Raw genomic sequence first — 25629 nt, 5'->3', positions numbered from 1 at the left:
CTGAAGGGCAAGGACCATACTAAACTGGGAGGAGTGGCTTGACACACCAGAAGGCTGTGCTGCCATTCAATGAGATCTGGACAGGCTGGAGTTCTAATGAAGTTCAACAAGCGCAAGTGTAGAGTCATGCATATGGGAAAGACTAACCCCATGTACCAGTACAGGTTGGGGAATGAAGTCTTAGAGAGCAGTGCAGGGGAAAGGGACCGGGGGGTCTTGGTGGACAGCAGGATGACCATGAGCCAGCAATGTGCCCTTGTGATCAAGAAGGCCAATGGCATCCTGGGGTGTATTAGAAGGGCTGTGGGCAGAAGGTCAAGAGAGGTTCTCCTCCCCCTCTACTCTGCACTCGTGAGACCACATCTGGAATATTGTGTCCAGTTCTGGGCCCCTCAGTTCAAGGACAGGGAGCTGCTGGAGAGAGCTCAGCACAGGGCCACAAAGATGATTAGGCAGTGGAGCATCTCCCTTATGATGAAAGGCTGAGGGAGCTGGGGCTCTTCAGCCTGGAGGAGACTGAGGGGTGACCTCATTAATACTTACAAATATATAAAGAGTGGGTATCAGAAGGATGGAGCCAGGCTCTTCTCAATGATGTCCAATGATTGGACAAGGTGCAATGGGTATAAGCTGGAACATAAGAGGTTCCAAAGAAATACAAGGAAGAACTTCCTCACTGTGAGGGTCATGGAGCACTGGAACAGGCTGTCCACATGGGTTGTGGAGTCTCCTTTTCTGGAGACATTCAAAACCCACGAGTCCCTGTGTGACCTACTGTAGGTGGTCCTGCTCTGGCAGGGGGGTTGGGCTGGATATCTTTCAAGGTCCCTTCCAACCCTTCAGATTCTGTGATTCTGTGTAGGCAGCCTGCAACATTCTCAGGCTCGTGCCCCTATTTCCCTAAAGCAAATGTCCAGACATTGCTGAGATTAACCTCTTTTCCACAGTGGTTTAAGGAGCCTTCCTCTGAAACAGCTTTGGTCACAATTCCGTCTCCTGCTTGTGGACTTGTACCCAGTACCCACAGTTGAAGGTAGAAGCGGCGCCCCTGGCTTGGTTACCCAGAAATGACATCCCTCAGGGCTGGCATGGCTTCAGAAGCTGCAAGGCGTGCTGCTGAGGAGCCCTTGTCTGCAACCTCAGGAGCTGTGATTATCAGGCCCCTTGCACACTGCAGTGACATCGCTGTCAGCTTCCCATTGTCAGCCCAACTGTGCAGCAGGTTCCCTCTGGCCTGTGCTCTGCAGGGCCCTCAGTTGCGGTTCTATGAAGGGAAGGAGCTTCAGGAAGACCGGAGTGGTACAGGTGAAGCTCAGCATCAATGCAAATTAACTCGCAAGGGCATTTCTGGATTGTATCTCATAGAGAATCTGAATATAACATAATTCTCCTGTCATTACCTAAAGCAGCAGAGAGGTCAATGACAGTAAGCAAAGAGCATTTGGTAAAAAGATGCTTCTGTCATCCATTCACTCATTCATTGAGTTAGAGATGGGACTTCTCTTATTCTAAAGCAAGCTGTTAAACTTTGTGAAGATTCTGCCTTTCAGCTAATGTTACCTTGTAGAGAAAGTGGCAAAAGTTCTTTCTCTTGAAAGCTTGTGAATTTTGTGTAGACAAGGAGGGTAGCTGTGAACACACCTTGAGCAGACAGAGACAAATCAGTCCTGACCTTGCCCTGTGAAGCACAGAGAGTAAGCCCTGCTCTGCTGCCAGAGTGCAGCTGTTTCAAGGAGGCTGCATCAGGAGCTCCTGACCAGATGTATGCCAAGAACAGCACAATTTTAGTTTCACTTTTAAAGCACAAAATACATGTAAAAGTTTAATTGTGTTGTATTTGTTTCAATTCTTCCAAATCATGGTGATTCTTAAACCCAGGCACAGATATATGCAGGAAGACATTAAGTATAAAAGTAATAGTTTCAGACTAGCTAAAATTGTTACGAAACTTCAGGGGCAGATGGTGTGAAGGAATTGTATTTCCAGGTACTTCATTTGAGCTCTATCGAGTCTGGCAGCTAAGCCAGGCTGTCCTACGTAATCACTTGGCACTCTAATGAACGTATGAGCCTAGGGAGCTGACGCTGCATTTCATGATCTCAGAGCACTGGTCGATGTTCTTCTTTATCCTGTAGAATGTTTCCACATATTCGGAACGGCCCAGAAGTTCAACAAAATCTTCATCGTGGGTTATCACCAGAAGCTGAAAGTTACGCTGCTGCGAGCGGCTTTTTATTATTCTGCAAAGAGATATTATTTAGTGTGTGTTTATCTAAATCACACTGCAGTATGAGAGAACTTGTGAACACATAGCACAAAAATATTTAACTATTGATAACAAATTACACGAACCATGAAGCAACCCAATGCAGATCCCCAACTTTTTACCAACAGAAAAAGCCCTCCAGATAAAGGAGAGGGGATCTCAGTGTACTGCTGGATGCCAACAAAGTCAAGTTAAAATATAATTTACTTCTGACTGCTATTAACATTGAAAAATATCTCTCTTCAAGCTCCACAAGAAGAGATCACTTACTCCACCAGAGCATGTGCAAGGGACTCTATGTTCTCCCGATCAAGATTGGTGGTAGGCTCATCTAGCGCCAATATGCCGCAGTTGAGACAGAATGTTTCTGCTAGAGCAAGACGAATAATAAGAGAAGCAAGCACCTAAGGGAAAAAACAGAAAACACCACCAAAACCTCACTCTCCAAAGCGTTCATGGATGAATGACACGTAACATGCCATTTTAAATGTCACTACAAACTGTGACTGAAGTTTACACAACATGTTCACAAAATGACAGTAATTAATTAGTTGTGCCGCCAACTACACTGAAACTTCAAGTCTGAATGGAAATATCCACTCCACAAAGTACTGTTGGAAGCCAAATACTCAAAAATTCAGGAGACACTGGAAGTGAGGATTCCAATCTGAGGTAAAGATGCTATGACGCTGCCATCTGCATTATCCCCCAGCTCTGTTCAAGCCTCACCCTACTGCACCAGGGACGGTGCAAATCCACATGCCTGTCACCATGTTGGAGCTATTGAACTTCTGACTACTTGCTAAAACTGAAGACAGCAGGATTTGCCACCTTTTGCATTAGTTTTGTATTAACATGCCTAATCATATTATTGCTAGATCTCCTGAACTGGTGAAAATGACAAAACACTCAATGGAAACTGTGCTGTCAAAGTACTTTCCAATTATCACGACTGCTGGCATCACAGCTCACAATCAAAGAAGAATTCTCAGAATATAAGCTAAGAAATGATGAGCAGTTTCACTCTCATTTACATAGGACTCATCCTAGACTACAGGAGGAGAGGACACACTTTTGCCTATACTGCTGTTTTATAACATTTGGATTTCCCCCCCAAATTAGTATGGAATTTTCAAAACCAAGTACACACCTACCCTCAGGTAGGAATTGAATTGACAGCATTTTTCGTATTCAAGTAACAACACAGCATTCATCTTCTCAGGAAATATCCTGTCATGATTCTATTGCTATATGTACTTAAAATTATTGCCTATCTTTTGCTCCACTCCTTGATTTGATTTTCTACTACTGTCTGTATCATCTGGCCATGGAAAAGGCCTGGCTGCCAGCGAAGCTCTGCTGGAGTAAGCAACAGCGGAGCTCTAGCTGCTCTGGAGGTAAGGCAGGAGGCAGTTTGTCATTTCAGGTAATGGCGATTCTATCTCAACATCAGAGAGCTAAATCTGTTGCCATCATAGCCCTTTCAGCAACTGCTGAAGAAAGGGAGCCAGAAAGCTCCAGCTACCACTGCAGAAGAGGAAGGAGAATGTACTCCCCCTTCAATAGAGCAGCGTGCTGGTGCTGGGCCGTGGCACAGCCAGCCTTAGGTTGGGCAGAGCTCTCCCGGACTATTTACACACTATGTGCACAGCAGGCACAAAGGATGGGCACAAAGTGTTCCAGTGGGGAAGGGCACTTTTGCCCCTTTCTACTATCTCTGCGTTCAGGAAGACGGCTTGTTCTGGTGGAAATGGTTCATCTAAGGAAGAAGCAGTTTCCTCCTGTGATGCTGCAGGTAGCTTTGATTACCCAAGCTGCATAACCACCATGCCAAGTATCAAATGGCTACAAGTATTATCGGTTTTTTTTCTCCATATCTCATCTCTTTAAAAAAGTACAGATGGTGATTTTGGAGATGGATGGAAGAGGCTGGTTCTCTTCTCTTGCTTAGGAATATTTTAGATACTCTGTTGTAACGTAACAGGTGGAAACAACAACTTTCAAGCCCCAACACGTGAAAGTCGTTTGGTTAACTATGAGCACTGGCACTCAGTGATACAGGTGTGATACCCAGCCACTTGGCCAGTGTGTATTATTAAAGCACCGAGAGCTGACTGGCCAGACTGCAGAGACAGTGGCCAACACAGAGGGGACAGAATGAAATGCAATGCCTGAACGTATGACACGGTATGGCATTTGGTGACGTGAGCCAACTCAGCAGTAAGGGAACAGTACTGTAACTTGGAGAAAAAGAGATCTTACCACACTCAGAGGTAGATGCAGTTGTGAAAAGACCAAGGGCCATCCTCAGGAAGGAAGAACTATGGGAGCAATTCAACAGCCCAAAGCTGTGGGAACCTCTCTAGCAAGAGACAGACTGGGAGAACTTGAACTTGAGGAGAGAGAGGGAAGTTGAACCCTTCACTTCTGCAGGGACTCAGCCCAGTCCCCAACTGAAACAATGGATTTTGGCACCCCAAGATAGCATTCAGACATTCAGAATTGCATATTGCATACTGTCAGCAAAATCCAGACACAGTGAAGGGAAATCAATACAGAACTGTGAACTGGGGCTGGAGCCACCTGTCCTTCAGGTTCACTTCAGAACAGCTGCCCTCCTGCACTCACCCACATCAGTCTTCGGAACCCTGTTTACCATGTACTGAAAAGAAAAGGCTCTTACCTTTTGCCCAGCACTGCATCTTCCTCGCATGTCCAGTGCTGTATCTCCCTTTATCATCACTACTCTGTAATTGTAACTTCTTCTTTTATCAGAGGCTGAGACATTCTCATCTGCATCAGAACGGATTTCTATATATTCAATATCTGGAAGTGGAAGGAGATGATTTTTACATTATCAGAAAACTTTAAAAATACCGTAAGGCTAACAGGAGCTGAGAGGTGGAACAGGCAGCAGCCACAAAAATTCTATTCAGAACTCCCACTAATAGACACATCTTTGACATTAATTTTTCAGAAAACTGAACAAATGAACTTGTGCAGTTCCCCTGTCTCAAGGAAACCAAGGTAAAGATCTCTGGAAAACATGGAAAAGGGAAAATTAACTCTATTTTATTTTCAGATCCTGGATTTTCAATACTTAGAATGAACACTCTTCTATAAGCAGTGCTCGACACCAAATGGATACACATGGGCAAAAATAAACCAAAACTACAGACCTTGTCCCCTGTAGGTGCTTCGCCAAAGGTCACGAATTATTTTGTTGATCTCTTCCATCTTCATGCTATGAAATGTCATTATTGCTCTGAAGAAGAAAAAATGAAAATTGTTACGGGTTCCATCATGGACTGCTATGGACTACAGGACCTTTCAGGAGGGCAGCAGCTCCCTTTCCATTCCCTGAATACTTTTACTGAAAATAGAATAAATACTAGTTTTGAATGCAGAGGTATCTAAAGACTGACCACGGTCTATTGTAAACACAAACAGCCCAGTCTCAAGCAGTAGGAGTAACGAAGACAGGAAGATTTGCAGTCACTCAATGGAGAGCCACTTTACCAGACTTTTAAAGAGAGTTACAATTTATGCATGAGGTACACTTTCAGACTAACACCAAGAAGACAAATCTGACATTTAGTCTTCCAAACCAACAGTAGCGTTACTCATTGGCACAGTCTCCCAACAATGAGAAGAACTGGGCCTCAGCAGGGCAAGGCATTTCTAACTTGGCTTTTTAAAGAAAAAGTACTCTGTAATGAAAATAAAAAACTGCTCCTGTAATTTATGCCAATGTCTTCTTTCAAAAAAAAAAAAGGTGGAAATAAAATATACCTTTGAAATGGACTTTTACAGATACTCTTAGAGCAAGTATTTCCACCTGTCCTGGGGGATACTCTAATGGGTATCAACTCTAACGGGATTTGTTAAGTCTGAAGAAAGAAGAGAGTGTTTTAAACTATTTACTTAATTAAACCCAAGAATGCATTCCTCATCAATAAGTACCATAAAGTCAAGAAAGATCAACCGATAGCACAGAGGACCCAAAATGTTGGTTTTCCCAGCTACAGATACAGCCTTCAGTCTCTGGCCATTAGAGTTAACATTTTGTCTCACCGATTTTTCAGACGATTACCAATAAGTGATGCTTATCTATTTTTCTTGAAATTACAAGACTGATTTCCTGTTTTGCCTTAAATAGAAACAATAGATGACTTGATACCATACCAAAAGATTCTGAATTCTAAAAGGGAAATTCTTGGAGTGCATTTCCATTTGTGCTGAAAGGGAAGAATTATACATGCTCTGAACAACTTAGGTCTTCGCAAAATTAGCTCTAGATTACATTCTAATACTATGCTTAGCTTTATTAAATTTTGTTTTATCATTAAAACTGCTTAAAACAGGGTTCCTCCAGACTGTCTTTTCATCTTGGAAAGTTCTCATCTACTTTGCTTCTCTTTTTGACTGTCACACTGCACCCTCAACCCCATTACTGCTCTCCTGTGCTCCTTTTCCCAGCCCTTCCAGGCCTCTTCTAACACAGAACAAAATTCCACACTATATTCCAGACATGGCTGTATTGGGAATTCTTACAGTGGCCAAAATGTTTCTCTTTCTTTCTCTTTTTTTTTTGTTCCTAACATTCAGTCTATCTTTCTGACACTGAGCACCAGTTTTGTATTTTCTGAAACGTAGCCACCAATTCCTAGGCCCTTCCCCATTGTCCATCAAGCTGCAATAGCACGTTGCAATCCCATCAGTATAGCCGAACATACAAGGCTTTTTAGAGACACATATGTTTTACTCTGTATGTTTACAAATTTTGAGGCACTGTTTTTGGCCAGTCAGTCCAAGACTAGAAAATAAGCTTCCAGAGGAAGCAGAAACGAAGTTTACTACACTTTCCATCAAATGCAAGATGTGTTTCTTTTGATCTTGTCGTCTCTACAAGCACAAAACCACCCACACTGGAAAAAAGGCTAAAAGCACCAGTGTACTGTAATATTCTGTAATGAAAACACTACTGTTTACCTGAGAAGATCATGGGGAACAAGAAATCTACTTGGCATCACTTTTTCATGGTAAGATAAACTCAGAAAATACTAAAATATACTGCTACAGAAATGAAAGCAGTATGAGGGGCCATGCAAGAAAGACCTGGATTAATAACGAAAGATTTAAACATAGATTTCACTTTTTCTAAACTCATGCTGTGGGGTTTTTATACTTTGAGATAACATATAAGACTTTTAAGACACATTCTCCCAATTATCCATTGTGTATCCTGTAATAGTCTGCAGCTCCACTGCCTCTTCTACAGGTTTTCATACAAAACCTGTTGAACGTCTTTATTGTCTGGACATTCTCTAACCACCACAGGCAACACAACTGAAGACTATTTCTGGCCAAGAATTTAGCACAGAAGGCACAGGTGGGTGATATGTTGGATTCACTCACTATTATCTTTCTCAACTTGAACTGCTGCATTGCAAACACGAGTCCTAATACATACAACCATAACTCAAAACAGGTGTCACAGAGAATTGCGAACAAAACTAAAACGATCACTGGACATATTTGTGACTATATGAAACTCTAGTTATTACCATCAGTGTATTTGCATTATTCATATTATATACATTAACTTACAAGTTTCCTACACCCTACCAATCCTATGCACTTTGTAGTATATTTTCATAAATTTACTTAAAAAGGTGTACCCTGTTAAGTTATCCTAATATTTATATGGCTGAATTTATAAAGACAAATAATTAAATATCTCAAAGAATTACAGCAATTTACTATTTCTAAGTTACCCCCAGAAGCCCGAAACCGAAAGCTGCTTTTGCATCAAAGTTATGAATAGTAATAAAGCCTGAAACACTCAAGAATTACACTCTTATGACAACACTTACTTATCAAGAGCCTTGTAGTAAAGGTCCAGATCCTTGTTCACTAACTCTGTTGTTCTCATAACAATCATCATCTCCCTATATTTCTCCTCTGCATCTTTAAATTGTGGCTCTTGAAGTTCCTTTCTAAAACGAACAATCTCTTCCTCAAATCCATGTTGTCGGCCAAGTGCAACATGATGGTTTCTTTTCAGAGCTTCTATTTTCTCCTCTAAATGCTTTTGTTCACTGTGGAATAATAATCGATACACAAGTCTTTTGTACATAGTGTTTCACAATTTTTTAATCAGGGTTCTTATTCTGAGTTTATGTTAGACAGTAGCTCAATATATTGCCACTATAAAGTCTGTAACAGTGAAAATTACAGTCCTAATGTCACTTAAATTAAGACACTATTGAAGTAAAAATATTGAAGTATGTAAGGACATATTAAAACCACTATTCTGAGTGCAAGAAGCAAGTTACCAAATTTGAATGCCAAAGTGCCACAAGTAGAAACACCTAAAATAACTAATTTCATAGGTGGAATCAAATTAGGGTGCTGAATGAAATAATATTAATTAATTGGATAACGTCCAGAGATTGAAATAAATAGCTTACACTTAAGAACCTGGATAGGGCTAATTTCTTTTCAAGTGTGTTTATTATCTAACAATTAAATTACTAAAGTAAACATAAAATTTGCTGCTGTGAGTAGATGGAAAATGAAAACTAAGTATTCTTATCCAGATTCATGCAGTATTTTTTAAAATGTGGATTTAGCAGTGGAAATCATAACCCCCCCCCCCCCATGGATTAGATCAAAACAAGTATGGGCACATAAACGTATTTCTAGCTAGAAGCACTACAGAATTTCATTGAGTCATCATTGCATATTATCCCATCATGACAGCATAAAGTGATGGGATAATATACAAAACTCAATCTGAAGAAGGAACTGGTCTGTGACTGGGGAGAAAGGTGTACCAGGAAACACACTACAGCACAGTTTGTATAGCACTCAGGTATTCAGTCTTGTGCAAAACATACTGTCTCTGTTTTGAAGATGCTTACTTTCTCATTTGTGGGACCTTCATTTCTCCCATCTCCTTCACAAGTTGTTTTATATTGTCTTCAACTTCTTTTAGCTCTTCATTCCGTTTCCTCAAAGTCAGATTATCCTCTAACCACCTTTCCTGTATCTATTGCCACAGAATGCAAGAAGTTGTGTAATGTTTCAGTATATTGATTCTCGATTACAAAGCATGAGCTCTGCACAACTCCGAAACATGCTAAAGCATAAAGCAATCGACAACCACAAAAAATATCACACTGAGAACTTGTGCTATGAATAGGGTATACTGTAAATTAGCAGTATTTATTGTCACAGGCACACAAAAGAGTGATCTGGGTGAATATTAATGTGTCAAACAGGGCAAGTAATTTAGGACGAGATTTAACAAAGTCCCTCATCTTAGTTCTACAAGTTAGTCATTAAGTTGTCGGGTAGAATGGGGAAAGTCATCTTTCCTACAAAGAACCACAAAATGGTAGGGCTTGGAAGGGACCTTTAGAGATCATCTAGTTCAACCCCCCTGCAGACGCTGGTCCACCTAGATCAGGTCACTCAGGAACGCATCCAGGTGGGTTTTGAAAATCTGCATAGAAGGAAACTCCACACCCTCCCTGGGCAGCCTGTGCCAGGGCTCCCTCACCCTTACAGTGAAATAGTTTTTCCTTATGCTTAAACGGAACTTTTTGTGTTCCAGCTCCTTCCCATTACCCTTTGTCCTGTATCTGAAATACATACACAAGAATTTAAAGTACATGACAAAATCTGGAGTAACTAACAACTTTTGGCATCTGCAATTAGAAACACCTCACAGCAGCCTTATTTCAGAGGTATTCTCTACACAAAGATTGCTTTTGAAAATGCTGGCTGTTGTCCCAACACCAGAAAATGACTGTTAGAGACAGAAGTTTTCTAAAATGCATCTACTTTCACATATACAAATCTCAAGACTTTTTTCAGTCTCACGCATGTATAGCAGCTATTCTGACTAATGACTGATCAAGTAAATCAGGAGACAAACCTTGTACCACTACAGACCTAGGTAGACTTAAACCAAAACCATAAATTACTTCAACTATGCAACGTACACTTCACCATAATGCATCAATGAATCTACCTTTTGAGTGTCAATATCTTGTCGAATCATTTCCATCTCTTTACTTATCTTTTCCTTCTGTTTCTCACAGGCAGCTAATTGAGAATTTACTTCTTCAAATTCAGACTCCTTTTGCTAAAGAAATAAAATGGTATATGGTTTAAACACTGAAGTGCTCTTAATGTCAATCTCTTACAATTGCTTTTGAGGTTACCTTTTTGTAGTCATCTTTTCCTTGTTGAATATAGTTTTCAATTTCTTTTGCGTACTTGTTTATATCTTTAACTTTCTCTTTTATGACATTTATCTGCAGGGAAAAGATTTCACATGAAATGCAGTCTTATATCCATGAACTGGTACACTCTGTATCAAGAAACAGATGAATTTACTAATGAAGCCTTCAGCTTTTGAAACCCAGACACCATGAGAATGTTTTGCAAGGCAAGTGGTAAAATCACTAATTTGCACTTACACAAGAGAGCCACTTCACCTGAGAAAAACAGATTTGCCTCTTAGCAAGGACAGGTTACAGTTGTTCTCTCTATTTCCCTTAGATCAATTAGGAAGGGCTTTTAATAACATTGGTCACTAAACATTGCCAAATGTCCCTAGAAGCCTTTTGACAAGACTGCCAAAGGTTAGTGACAATTGAGTCTATCTCCTGACTTGGTTTTGTTCCTCTGCTTCCCTACAAGTTCCACAGATTTAAAGCATTTGCTGAAGTCACTGCTGATTCCTGAAAGCAAACTCATGGCCACAGATTCCATCCGTGCCTGAAAACCAATATATATTTCTGCCTCCCAGCTATGTCAAAACCAAACCAACCTTTTCTTGAATTTCTTTATTACTTGCAGTCCTTTTGTTGACTAGGTCCTCCTTCTCCTGATACAGCTTTTCTAAAGTTGAATCCAAAGGCAATACCTGTTCTTTCGCTTCCTGGAAAGTAGTGGGAGAAAGTCCTTTTTATTTTCTTAAAAATCAACATTTTTTCAACTGGTTAAAAAACCTCTTCTGGTTATGTCTTCCTTTTTTTTGTGTTTGTATTTTAAAAAAGTATGTAAAATTATGTGTTAAAAAAGTTCTGAAATTCCCAGAGATATGAAACAGCAGCACGGGACAAACATTTAAAAAACCATATTCTTTGCTATGATTACAAACAAATGTTAAATATTAACAAGATTATTTTTTTTCCCAGGACAATAAACCTAAGGGCTAAATAATTAAGATTATTTCCTACCTTGATCTCTCTGCACAAGGATTGAACCTCAGTGGTTAATTCCACCGTTTGTTCCTCCAGCTGCCGACGACGCTGCATGCTGCTGAAAATCTGAAGCTTTTCTGCTTTGAGGTCATTAACTGTACTCTTTAGCTGCTGAATTTGATTTTGCTGGTCTTGCTTGAGTTTTTGATTTAGCTCAATTTTACTAGTAACTACAGATGAAAACAGACGCAGAGTGAAACAGTCAATTTGTTATTAAAAACATAGTCTTTCTTATGAAAATTGAACTCTACATTTAGTTAATGTGACCTCAAAAGCTCAAACCAACAAACTACTATAATACATTTATTTCAGAATGTAAAATAAATACACTAAATTTTTTATGTCAGGACGTTTGGAAAATTATTTTCAATAGAAAAATGCAGTGCTAGTTTTGTATGACCTACCTGTATCCCACAAGTGTTTTTTCTCTTGTTTTTCTTGGCTTACTTGTAGAACAGTTCTATTTAAATCGACCCCTAGCAGCTTAGCCTCCTGCTGAGCAATTTTTCGTTCAACATCCCTAATATCAGTCTGAAAGTACGAGGAAAAGTACTATTACTATTGTATTAGTGTTAAACGATACATTTTTTATCTTTGGCACAGAAGCAGCAGCTTGGGGTTTGAGACAAAAATGATTCAAGACCTTCACAACTATCTCCTCTGCTGGAGCAATGTCTTATTGTTAGCTGGAATTATCTGACAGCTTGCTGGAAATTGGAACTTCTAACTTCTCTAGGAAATGGGTCCATAAGGATGGTTGGGCTTTTGACATCCCCAGCCCCTCTTGAAACAGTTACATGTGCTACCTGTCCTTGTGACAACGCAATTGTTGGAGCCTCAGGAGGTGCTGCCATCTCCCACCTGTGAAACGCACTCAGTCCCTTAACTGTCCATCTCCCGACTCTCAGTTGAGCAAAGAATTTGTCTTGGTAATAAAGGCATGAAGACTGTTCACCACAGTCTCCTGCTGCAGAATAAGAAAAAGTGTAGGATATCCATTCCCCTTTACCATGTAATTCAGATGGCAGTGAACAACAAGGAAGCATATGTGACTAGATTTCAGAAAGTACACAGACTAGATGCTGAGAAGACACCACCGTAATGACTATGAGGATTATAGTGGACACACTGTAGCGGACTTGTGGTGGTGCTTGAGTTCTGGATTATACCACTCTTCCCAGTGACCACAGTGCAGAACTGAACCATAACTCATTGGACTCTGTGGTCCTCAACAGAAAAAATCATTAAATAAACCAAACTTTTGTTAGTACCAAGATCACTTATGTTATGCTGTCTTTTAAACTATCTTTATTTTGCTTAAAAATTCTTAAGATCTCAAAGTTTTGTCATATTATTGAATAGCTACATATTTACATGCTAGTAAGTGAGTGTAATTTTATATATTAAAAGAAAATTAAAGCATACCTGATATCTTTCCATTAGTGTTATATCCTGTAAACATGCCTTGGCACCATCCTCCTCAGACAAAGTTGTGTGCAAGACCAGTTCCTGTTCTTCTATCTCACTCTTTAGGCTTGTTAAATCCCTGTTTGCATTCTGTATCTTGTTCCTCAAGTCTGGGATGTCCTTATCTTGAAGTTCAACTACAGTTTGTCTTAAATAAAATACAAATCCATTAAATTTTCTTTGTCAAAACCAGCAGCATAAGTTCAAGACATTCAAGACCTCAGAATCTGTGATATGATTTAATAGTGGAAAACTAAATTTAGCCAAAATAGTAGCCCCTTAACACTGCCCATGTTCGATTAAGCTTATGTTACATTCTCAGCTGAGGTAATACCTTTCTCATTTTAGACAGGTGAGAGGAAACAAGCAAACAAAACCTCATTTGTTTTTTAACGTCATTACAGCAAGTGCTCATTAGAGGGTCTAAATCCCCTGTACAAGAGTGCCCTCTTGTGAAGGCCTTGTGAAGCAAGGGCCTGCCCTCTGACATATATTGTACAAATTTGTCAGAACAAACTTCTTGAGACTAGAGCCTCTTCCCCTACTGGCAGGAAACTGCATACTCTACTCTTAGTTTAAATGCTCTTCATGTGGTAAGGGAGAAAAACAGAACTCTGAACAAAAGTCTTTAGGTCTAGTGTTATTTGCTTACATTTTGGAGGGAGGCAACAGAAATAGAAGAGAGAGGCTACAACAAAACAGTCTGTCTAGTATTTCTGTAGCTTTAAAAATAGATTAATTCAGCCTGGAAACTGGAAAATACTGTAGGCACCTTCTCCTAATTTGCTAATATTACCTACACATTGTATTACCTTGCAAGTTCAAAAAAACCTCAACCAACATAAAAAGACTTTTTAGATAACTAAAATAACAAATTCAGCCCAATTTAATATGATTTATCAGCATGAGAGACGGAGATGCATTTCCAAATGACAGAACAGCACCGGGATGGATCTCAAGGAAACATAAATGGCCTTGGGAATCCACTGTAGAACCCAGGGTGTTCTAGAAAGGCATTTCTAATTCACACAAAACTGCCAGCAACAAAAATCATTGTGTCTGATACAGGTTCAGTTCTGGTTTTGCCTGTCCAAGTTTCCATTTTGGCATTTTTAAGAAACATATTTGAAGTGACATGGTATGAAAAACATTTCAGTAAGAACAAAAACAACTTTAAATTACCATGATAAATAACAAGGAGGAGAAATGTACCTGTACAGTGGCAATAATCTGTAGGAAAGTGAGTATATAACCACTTTTTCTGCTTCAGTCTCACAAGAAGCCCCAAAGGACTAGAAATACCAAAATTATATACTAGTTTAATACTAAAGTCCAGATGAGCAGAGAACAAATGCTAGCAAAATCTTTTTCTGAACAAAGGGACATTTTTAACGAAGTGACTAGCCCTAAAATAAAGCCAACTTGATGTCTGTATAATTGAAATAATTGAAACTCAAGCGTTTCAAAGAAAACAGCTTGCTAAGTACTTTACCTTATTGGCTTAAGACTCATCATTTCATCACGCTTTTTCTCTTTCCTTTTAAGCTCAGACTCTGTTGACTTCAGTTTGTCTGGAGCAAGACGCAGTTTAGACTGTAAATCACTAATTACATCTTGCAGTTCAGCCTCTGTTGGAAAATCTCTTTGACAAACTGGACAACACGGCCGTTCCTCCTCTGTCAGTTGTGTAATGAACTGTGAATAAACTGCAGTGGCTCCGGCAAGCACAGCTGGTTTAAAAAGAAACAAAAGACTTTATGTTGAATAAACAGGGCATTATCAGACCTAACTGATATATGTATTTACCATCAACAAAGACAAAATTGTGACCCACAAAATACTATAGGTAGGAAAGCAAAACAGCCCTGCTTTCAGCAGGTTGCCCTAAATCCTTTCCTCGAGTCCTTGTCAACCAGAACTATTCTATGAGTGTGTTTTATTAAACCATGCTCATCCCTCTGTAGTTAACAGTGGAAGTGAGCACTTCCTTCAGAAATTACTTCCTTTCAGGTGGTAGTGGGCCTTGGCAGGCCAAACCCACACCAAATGGCTGGTTCTGTGCTGGTCTTCACACCTGTCAGGTCCAAGCACGCAAACAATCCCTTAGCTTTGAGAAGGCCATAACCTACACACACAGTAAGCCAAAGCAGTTACTTCATCTACACATGATAAAAGAATTAACCAAATTAAAACAACTGATCCTGCTTAAGTGTAAACTAGAAACAGTAGTAAAGATGAGGGAAAACTGTTAAAAACCATTAAGATTCAGTAAGAGTGTCCTTTAAGTCAGCTTCTGTGCCTATTGCTTATCCCACACAAGCAACGGACTGTCTCAGTATCTGCGGCTCACATTTTAAAGTAGCTTTAGCGAAAAAAAGTAGAGCTGTATGTGAGCTTACCACGCTGTTTTGAACTTTTTTCAATTTCATCTTGAAGCTTGTTCAGATCACTGTCAAAATCCTGGCTTCCACAAACGTCAAAAAGTTTTGTTTCATGATGGGACAACTCTGCTTCTTTTTTCTTTAGCTCATTAGTGACGTAAGTTTTATGATATTCTACTGATGAAAGTCGTTTACTGAAACATCAATGCATAATCTCTGTTATTACGAAAAAACAAAGACTTCAAACTTTTAAGCAAAAACAAAAGCACAAGAAGTTAACCTGAAATTGGTATTACAGAGCTGTTCACCGGCTCCCCTGAATGATTTTTCAGTAAATCTGTATTTTTCATTTCTTGTTAATCTAAGTAGAGTATTAAGCGTTCCATTTGAATTCCCTTTGGTTTTGAGATGCTTGGTGATGAGAAACTAATTTTTAATGACAAAGCCATACAAAACTTCATAGAATAATAAAACTACCTTTTCTCCCTACAGCAATTATTGCTTATGAGACACCATTGAACCTCTTAGGCAAAGAATGGTAGCACTCTGCTAATCATGTTCCATACTTTCGAATTATGCAGTAATTTTTGTTTTGTGGAAGTTTAATGTGTATCACTGCATAGTGTGCTGATGTTACTTACTTTCTGACAAATGGTTTCATACAAGCAAATGAACTCAGAAACAGGTAACCACACATGAACTCATGATACTATCACTAACTACTCTGTGATTTCTAAGAACTCAACCAACCAGCAATTTCCACCCCCAAGCACATTCATTCAGCTACAATTAGTAAAAATAATCAAGGATGTTCCAGGATAGTATTTTTCTATCTGATTTTAGCGCTGCCTTTGACATACTACAAATATTGTGGCTTTATTAACTAGCACAAACTGTTTCAGCTATGTAAGTTTATCAGCTTATGTAAATTTTGCAGGATGAGTTCTTTGATTTTACAGATAAAACAGTAAGAAATGAACAAGTGTGTTAAGCATATTAAACTTTCCAACATTTAAAGTAATAATTACATAAATACTTATGGAAATATAATAAATTAATACCTACTTAAGGTCAGCAAGATTGTCCCTTGTCTGATTGATTTTTCTATTTTTACCATGAAGCCAGTCTTCAAGTTGTTTTTTGTTTGGAAAATATCCCAACAGTGACGTCAGCTCATCAGAATGTCTTGATTTGGCTTTTCGAATCTGCTCTTCTTTGTCTGCCTGGGGAAACAAAGTATTTTCAATTATTTTTTTTCACAGCTCCAAGGTTACGTCACTCAATGTGTTCACGAGGTCAGCAGCTTCTACAAAGTCAGAAGAAGCTTCACATAGGATTGTTGACAAACACCTGAAAAATACACAAATCTTGAAAGGACTGTATTACATGTCCCTCTCTTAGAAAACAACGATAGAAAAATTACTTTGTCTTTCTTCAGCATCTCCATTTGGGTAATTGTCATGGTATGTAGATTCAACTGCTCCATCTCTTGATCCAACTTCCTCAGAGCTTTGTCCAAGTTTATTTTCTCATTTTGTAGAGTTCGTACTTCCAGTTCTAAGGTGTCTACGTTGCTGTTCTTCTCAGCCTTCTCCAGCTCATGTTCCTAAACAAAAAATAAAAGCCCAGAAGACTTAAATAATTACACTAAAGTTCTAACTAAACAGAAGAAAGCTCTTGAGCAGCAGTATCGTTAGCTGTTATAGGAATGACACTGCCAAGATTCATAAAGAATACACAAGGAGGGACAAAGGCTATGATGTTGGCATGGGGAAGAGTAAAGCAGATATTGATGTGTTGTTCAGAAATGTAGTATTGTCCCAAGTTGCTCATGCTTTTACCATGAGCCATAACCACACGATTTAGCTTCAGGAAGCTCACTCCTATTTTGTTTGACTCTCTGTATTTTAGCACTACCATACATTAAATTTGAATTATCCTAGTGAGAAGGATGAAGAAACACTGTCAAGCACTGAATTCATACACGGCTAACAACCAACATATTTGTGTACAGAGGCATAAACAGCTGGTCAACAGAAGCGCAAAATGCTTGTAACTTCACTGCATAAAACTTGTAACCAACTAGTCCATCTCACAGACAAGTTATCTGGAAAAATGCACGTAGTGTAGCACTTTAGCTCATCTTCTTCTGGCCCAATAATTTAAACCTGACTAATCTGCCACTATTACCAGCTGTGGCTGTTACCCTGTTTGTAACTCACAAAGCAGCAGCAGCAGCAGCAGTATATTCTATGTGTGCGCTGCACAAAAACAAAGCAGTGAACAGCCTCTGCTCCAAAGGGTGCACCATCTAAACAGATGAAGCATAGAGAGGGTAGTAAAAGAGTCTTCAAACTTTTCATAAATGTTTCAGTTACATTAACTTACTGTCTTGACAATCTCCTGATCCAACTCCAGAATTCTGTCTGAAAACCCCTCCAACTGCTGCAATTCCTCTTTTACATTCTTCAGCTCAACTTGTTTCTTATTTTGAATGTCTGATTTCAAGTCAATGGTTCTTTCTAAGCCGGTTTTCTTGTCTCTTATTTCCTCTATCTGTTTTTGTTTCATTGCTTCCTTTCGTGCAAATTCTCTCTGAAAGAAGTCAGCAGTAATATACTCATTTTTTTCACAGGAAAACAACATTTAGAAACACTTCTTCCCACTAGCTCGTAAATATTCGCCACTGTAATACAAGACATGGAAACAATTAGGTAACTAGAACATCCCAGAATTTTTCTGCTCAAGTATTTTGACAGAAAGATGTAGATGCATCATACCAGCAGTACTCTGTGAAAGTAACTCCAATTTGATGGTGACTTCAACAAAAAAGTTGCTTATTTTTAAACCAGCTGCCCGCTGTAATTCTTTTATTGTTTTTTAACTCGTCAGTGATGCATCTGCATGAGAGGGCAGCTGAGGAAAACCTATATGGAGAATTGCCTGTTCAACAGCTTTGGCAATTCAGAATGCTTGATGACCACTCTTGCTTCTAAAACTCAGTTCTCATAGAAAGACTAAGGCAACTCATAATAAAGAATTCTTGAAAAAAAAAAGTGGATTCAGTTTTGCCCCCCAACATTCTTCCTCCCAGCAGCACAAAGACACACATGGACCACTACTAACCAACACAAACTACACCAACAGCAACAAAAGTCTTACCATCAAATTACTTGCAGCTTCTGTATCTCTTTCCTGTCTCTCTTTCAATAACCTGTGAAAACTGGTAATGTGCCTTTCGTTGAAAGGTGCGCGCTCAAATCCATCTATGGCCAGCTGTGCTGCCAGAGACTGGATTAACGAGTCCCTTGTTGCAATGTACTCCTGGTGACGATCTGCTTGCAGCTGAAGGCGACCTTCACGGAAAGAAAACGTGACACAAGCACTCAAAAACAGAGGCAGAAGAGACATTTAGGATTCAAAGTTAGTCACAACTACTTTCTTAAAGTCTCCAAAAGGGAAGTATTTTTAAACAACACAAAAAGCTCCAGAGTAAAAATAAGTTGTAGCTTAAGCGATATTGCTATTTCAGGTAACTACATTGTTCATATTAATGAAATAAATCAAGAACTTAAGAGACTGACTCTTAAAATACTAAAAACATTCTGATAAACAAATACAAAGCCCAAACATTTGGATGCAAATATATTTTCGTGTGTCTCAACCATGACAACTTCACCAAAATTCTCCTAGTCCATCTAAAAGAGAACACCCAATATATCAAAGAATATTACCTTAAAGTCCTCTGACTAGTACCCAGCCCCCACCTGAGATACTGCACATGCCAAGCATTCAGCTTTCACCTTTTTCTTGGTTAAAACATACTTACACAACCACATCTGGCTATCAGAAAACTACTGTGTTGTAAACTGCAAGGCTGGCACTGATCTATGCCATCTAAAGCATCTACTTGAAGTATTTTTTATAAAGAATGATCCATTTAAGACAAAAGGTACAACATGTTGTAATTATAGTGCAGAATTAAAAAAGTGCACGAGAAACCCCAGAACAATGCCAAGACCTGTCTACCTGTGAGTCTCACACCTTACTGTGCAGTCGACCCCAAACTCAGATACATTTTAGTGGTTTTGTCAGTTCAAGTCCTTTCAATTCTTATCAGTGGTTCCATTTCAGATCTTAATTACCTTAAAAAGATACAAGATTACAGAGGAAGTCTACAGTACCTCGTTCAATAAGCAGTTCTGATTTCTCACTGTTAAATCGCTGGCATTCTTTAGTAGCTCTATCTAATTCACGCTTACAGTCTAACAATCTCTTCTCCTTATCTTTCACTGTTCTCTGGTGGTTCTGGTATCTATCCCTTAGTTGTTCATCTGTCCCTTGAAAAACCTGTATGCCAAATACAAAATAAAGTTAGCTTTTAAACTAAATTTATAAGCCAATTTATGATGGTGTTTTAAAAGGTGTATTTTTTACTGTAACAGAATTCAATAAACAAGACACAAACAACTCCCACACAGACTTTCTATAGAATTTCTATGTCAAGACATAGGGAAAAACTTCAAGCAAAACTGGAAAAAGTATTTTTCTTAGGCTGATAGAAACAAATTACTATACATTTTTATCACTCATGAATTTCTTTCAATTCTTCAAAATAGTTTTAAATGCCTTGGCACAATCACAACAGAAAACTAACAATTATTTCTCATTTTAAGAGAGAGAAAAATATCTCCAGGATTATGAGTAACATTAACACCGGGAGCCATCCCACCCTGGTCAAAACAAATGCTGCCTAGCATCAACATATAGTGAGAGGTAGATTTTTTTCAAGTTACACACCACAGGGCACTGTTATCAGTAATTACAACTTTTATGAAAACTTCTGTCGGTATTTGCCTTCCTGGCAAACTAGCCCATGGTGGAGGGCAAAGTTACAGAAAGCAATTTAATCTGAATAACACAGATACTAATACAGCTTTGTTGAGCCACATTTGCAAAATGTCATAATACCAAGTGAGCTACATGGGCTATGAGAATGTTCTTCACCAAAATGTGACGCATAATAGAGTATATACTTAGTTCACAGGGTAGCAAAAGACAGGCTCATTCTTCAGCAGAAAGGATGGCAGTGTGAAACTTAAAAGGCAACCTTTTCCATCTTCTGTTGTAAATCTTGATTGTCTTTCTCCATCTGCTTCCTCCTGCTCTCCAGGGCTTTTGCGTCATTGTCCAGCCTCATTACTTTTATGAGATTCTGTTCAACTGCTGCCAGAGAGCTCTGTGAAAGAGGAATGCTGTGAGTAAAATATCTCACCGGCTTATGAATCCTGTAAACAAGTGTTTTATACAATGCATTTAATGTGACTCTTATGAAATATTATTTTAAAAAAAGCAGTTTAAGTTCTAGCCTTCAGTTTTTGTCTTACAGATTTTTAGTTACAGTTTATAATAGTTTTAGCTACCAGCCAAATTTGAGAGAGATTTTAAACTAAGTAACCAATGCCACTACAAGCATTTCACAAACTATGTTCCGAAGCCTCCAATAACTGTTTACAGATCAGAGCAGTGCGTGCCAGGTTGTGGAGGTATGCCTGGTTCTGCTTCAGAGCAAAGGATTAGATACTGTAACACAAAAGTCTCTTTAATCAAGAAATTTGTCCAGCTGTCACATTTTTCTGTGTTCTTTAGTACTTATGTACTGTTTTGTATTCAAGTCTTACTGTAACCATCACAGAAATTACCTTTAGAGGATCAAGCTGACTCTCAATAGATTTCACATTCTCCTTAGAAGCAGCCAGTTGAGCCTCTCTATTGCTTAGATTATCCCGGATTTCCCGTGCTTTCTCTTTATTCTGTTTTAGGTATTTCAGTTCTGTCTGACACTCTTTTACCTTTATGCCTTGTTTCTGTCGTACCTGACGGAGAGTTTCGAGTGCTTTAATGTACCTTGAAAAGAGACACAATTTCAGATCCTTCTGGCAACAGAGCAACACTCATGTACGAAACAATGCCTTAGCTACTTTCACTAACACCCACGTTATCACAGAACACATTTCTTACTCAGTTTTTATTTAATTAATAGTAAAATAGAAAACCTTGTTGCGGAAAAGATCTCATCAAATTTTTGTTTCAGAGCCTTCCCTTCACTTAATGGCCAGTTTGATTCTTCTTGGTGGCAGAAAATGACATTGTTAATCACGGATTTGGAAACACCAAGGGCACTGATCATCTCCCGATCGATTTCTGCACACTTGGAACTCAGGCTGCACTTCTCTCCATGCCTGTGCAGCACAAATAGAGAAAACCCCCAAAGAAGTTACTAGCAAGTTCTTTCAAAAGTAAATTATCAAAAGGTTAATCTCAATGTAACATAATGATGTTAATAACTTAAGGAATAACAACCTTTAAGTACAGAAATGACCATATTTAATATATGCATTTAATACTGTCAATGTTTGTAGTCAAATAGGACTATGAAATGTTTCAAAACTACGCACAACCACTGCAGGGGACAAAACTGATCTGCAATAAAGTTAAGTGAAAACATTTCCTAAATAGTGGAGACGGGAGCTAAACACATGCCAACAGTGATCTGAAACTGAAAATGGTGCTAAAGGAAGTAAAGCCTCCATACACCACCACACAACGCTACTTTCAAACCGTATCACTATTAATACAACTTTCAAATAAATAAAAGTTAACAGACGTAAGCAGATGTAAGAAGTAGTGGCTCTCAAACATACGATTTTTTTATACAGCTAACAGATAAAGTGATGAAAATACACAGCTTTAATCTAAGAGCACTGGTACCTACTTCAGGGAATACGTTCTTAAGTTCTCTCTTGTCTTACACATCAAAATACATAAAAGCCAAACTGGCTTCCTTCATACCAAAGGAAGACAAGAAAACTTGACAACTTACTTTGTCCTAGTAATGACAGCTTCAAGTGTTTTAAATTCTGTTTTCTTGCCTTTCTGAGTACAGACCATGGACCTCTGGACAGCTACGAGCTCTCCGTTTACATCTCGGAACTGTAATCGAATCTGAGCTCTAACATCTGTTTCATTGGCTACCTTTAGAGGAAAAAAGAAATCAACATAATGCCAAACTGAGTAAGGGAAATTCTTCTCAATGTCCAAACAGATCCATGCCTCCCCAGCTGAAGGTAATGTTCTACCCCTCCTCAGCTCTGTTTTTACTTATATAATATGGTCAGCTCACGTCTGCCTAGAACTTGAACAACCTTGTTTTCATAACTGAGTGCAGTTACATGTTTTACTTAGGAGTAAACACAGATTGAATCTAGTCACTATGACTTTTACCTTTGGATCGTGAACAAATGAGTTCCCTTTGGTGCCAGGAGGAAAATCTCCAGTGGATATATATTTAAGACATTCAATGATAGTCTAAGAAAACAGAAATAAGCATATAGTTATAATGGCAATTTAGAATAATCAAGCTAGACTACAGGCAAAACCACAGTAACGGCCTAAATAGTTACAAATTAGTTAAATTTGCAAGAAGAGAGAAATAACTTTGGGGTTTTTGAGTATCATGAGAATATGGTACTTTGCAAAACTAGTTTTAATTGGGATTGGGATCAATTTCCTACGAAAAATATCAATCAGTGCTCTGCAAAATCCAGGCATGAAAGCAGACATCTAATAATGCTAAACAATACAATATTTACAGTGAACAGCAAGATTTTTGCAATAGTTCATACCTTTCTGTAGAGATCATTATTCAAATAATGACGTAGGTCTTTCAGACCTATCTACAGTTCCAAATCAAACACATAGTGAACCTTACCGTTTTTCCTGCACCATTTGGTCCCACCAAAATAGTTAATGGATTAAAGAAAGTGATGATTTGCTTGTCTTTATCCTCCACCCCAAAACTCCTCACTCCGAGGATACTCATTTTCTCAATCTTTGACATTTCTGCAGAACTCCTCTTCCAAAGTCAGAAGTGTAAATCTTATAAATCCTGTAAAATAAGGCTTTGTGAAAAACCCCGAGCCATTAAAAATGACAGTGTATCACTGAAAGCTGACAACACACCTATATGATCACAAAATATCATAAATATCTTTTAAAAACACTGCTAAAGCTCTCCTGTTATGGCTCAAGGTACAGAACACATGAAGGAAAAACTTTCTGTTTTAAACTGAGATGCTAATGAACCCCAAGTTAACTGCCACACTATTTATCACTGAATCAAAGACAATGGGGAGAAATAACCTGTTATTCCACATTACGAAAACCACACTTACACTCTCTGAATGCCCCAAACACAACAGAGGCCACATTTTTTTATTCCACTTTAAAGACTCACTCTGGTACTGCAATACCCATCATCATGTGAGCTTTGCTACCGCCTCTGTTTCCCACAGGGCCGCATTCAGTTTTCTCCAGACACGCAGCATTGCCTTTGCACTCACAACAGGGAGAAAGAAAAAAAGCAGGAGACTTTACTGGCCACGGCTGGAGGGGCTGGCGGGGTCTACGGGCCTGTGCACGGGTGGGAGCTGCCCCTGCCACGGGGGTGTGGATGGAGGCAACTCCTACCTACCCCGTGGGAAATGTGTATCTCAAGCGTGTATTTACGTGTAATCCAGCTCTGTTTCATGCGGCTGAAAGCCCGTTGCTCTGTCGCTCACTCGCCCCTGAGAGTTCTCCCCGGCCTCCCGCGGGCCACGGCCGAGGCGCCTCGGGGAGACCCGCCGAGGCTCGGCCTTGCCAGGCCCCCGCTGCGGTGGGACGCAGGCGGCAGAGGCGTGGGGACCGGGCAGGAAAGGGCATTTCCTGGAGAAACCCCGCTGCCGGGGCAGGGGTGGGCTGCGGGAGTTTCCCGCCCGGAGCCCCGCTCTGCAGCGGGGGTGGACATTTAACAGGGAGAAGAAGCGACAGCACCGCCGCGGGCGTTTGGCGGCCCGGCCTGACCCAGCCCAGCCCTTCCCCTCCCCGCCGCCGCTTCCCCGCTCCCCGTGCCCGGTCACCTCCGCTCGCCGCCGCCGTCCCGCGCGCCCCGGCAGCCACCGCGGCCACCGCCACGCCCCGGCAGTGACGGGACCCGGCCCCGGCCCCGGCCCGGGGCTGCCATCGCCCCCCCGCCCAGCCCCTACGGCCCTGTTTACGCCCGGTCATCTGGATTATTTTCTTTGCTTTTCTGTTTCTGCCACAAGCCGTGTGGGGCGAGGGGGTACGGGAGGCAACGATGGGGAAACCCCGCACCAGCTCTTCCCCCAGGGCACTTCTCATTGCTCAGCCTCTCTTCCCATCTTTCAGGCTCCCTCCCCATCTTCATAGCCCCTCTCCTCTCTTAGCAACCTCTCCCAGCCGCCCGATCCTGAGGACCCCCAGTTGCACCCAGCTGTCCGTCCCCTCTTCCCGCGCCCCCGCCGAGAAGCTGAGTGCGCTTTTATTAAAAACACAAAACGATTGTAATATGATAAATTCAGAGGGGTTTAAAGTGATGTTTCCAGCCTGCTGCGGTGGCTCGGTGTCCCCGCAGCGCTGGTGCGGCAGCGATGGCATGGGAAAAGCTCCATCTGGCCCCAGCTCCAGCCCTCGCCGTCAGAGCAGACGGGTCTCCTGTCGACAGACAAATTTTCCAGCCCCGCCTTCGAACGGAGACGAGTGACAGCGGGTCATCACTTCACAGACAAGTCCCTTTTTCCCAACAGTGATCAAATGAGGAGCAGCTGAGCTACGGGGAGCATGAGGCCATACTACTGAGCCTCGCTTTTAAGGCAAATCTGCAGTTCCCCACAGCGATCCAGCTCAGTAGTTCTGTCTCAGAAACCACATTTCCGATGGTGGCTTTGATGTCCGTTCATCCTGCCCATTGTGCGCTGTTGATTCAGAGCCAGCACAGGACCAATGGCTGGCATGCACAAAGGTGGCACAGCATCACCGGAGCTGCTAGAGCCACCTGGCTGGCTGCAGTGATGCCAGTCCCGTTAATAACTGTGTGTGCTTGAGTATTTCAAGGGATAACATGAGTCCTCAGGGCTGTGGGTAAGCGGTGGTTCACCATGACGCTGGCGGTAGTATAAGTGTGATGCATCCCTCTCTCACTGTAACAGATGAGTGTCAGGAAATGGTTTAAAAGTCTGAGGTGTTATGTGATCTGATAATTCACCTTCCTTAGTAGGAAACCTCAAATACAAACTGCAGAAATTCCACATTGATCTCTTTGTGCTCGGTGCAGGAAGAGGATAAAATGTAGTCATATATCTGATGGTAGGATTGCTCTGTTCAGGTTTCATTT

At 40.3% G+C, this 25629-nt stretch overlaps 1 protein-coding gene across 2 annotated transcripts; it reads right to left on the bottom strand.

Moving 5' to 3' along the window:
• Positions 1–1811: 1811 nt before the first annotated feature.
• RAD50 (RAD50 double strand break repair protein) lies at positions 1812–24390 on the bottom strand. Of its 2 annotated transcripts, none has more exons than XM_062002351.1 (26): positions 24356–24390; positions 23167–23343; positions 22680–22763; positions 22279–22430; positions 21452–21637; positions 21098–21302; positions 20506–20634; positions 19580–19745; positions 18558–18751; positions 17784–17990; positions 16819–17001; positions 16461–16618; positions 15414–15589; positions 14507–14744; positions 12973–13162; positions 11952–12078; positions 11524–11717; positions 11112–11222; positions 10501–10593; positions 10308–10421; positions 9193–9320; positions 8143–8367; positions 5446–5531; positions 4950–5092; positions 2537–2670; positions 1812–2240 (listed from the first exon to the last, which is right to left on the bottom strand). In XM_062002351.1, the coding sequence occupies exons 2-26, from the start codon at positions 23293–23295 to the stop codon at positions 2054–2056; spliced, it is 3939 nt and encodes a 1312-aa protein (XP_061858335.1). In that variant the 5' UTR covers positions 23296–23343; positions 24356–24390; the 3' UTR covers positions 1812–2053. The 2 variants fall into 2 exon arrangements, with proteins under 2 accessions (XP_061858335.1, XP_061858336.1); XM_062002352.1 differs by lacking the exon at positions 24356–24390 and adding an exon at positions 23964–24007.
• Positions 24391–25629: the final 1239 nt, after the last annotated feature.

Source organism: Colius striatus, chromosome 9 (assembly GCF_028858725.1).
Source record: "Colius striatus isolate bColStr4 chromosome 9, bColStr4.1.hap1, whole genome shotgun sequence".
In the NCBI taxonomy this organism is placed as follows: Eukaryota; Metazoa; Chordata; class Aves; order Coliiformes; family Coliidae; genus Colius; species Colius striatus.
The sequence above is the reverse complement of the archived record's forward strand: the minus strand, read 5'-3'. Positions and strand labels throughout refer to the sequence as shown.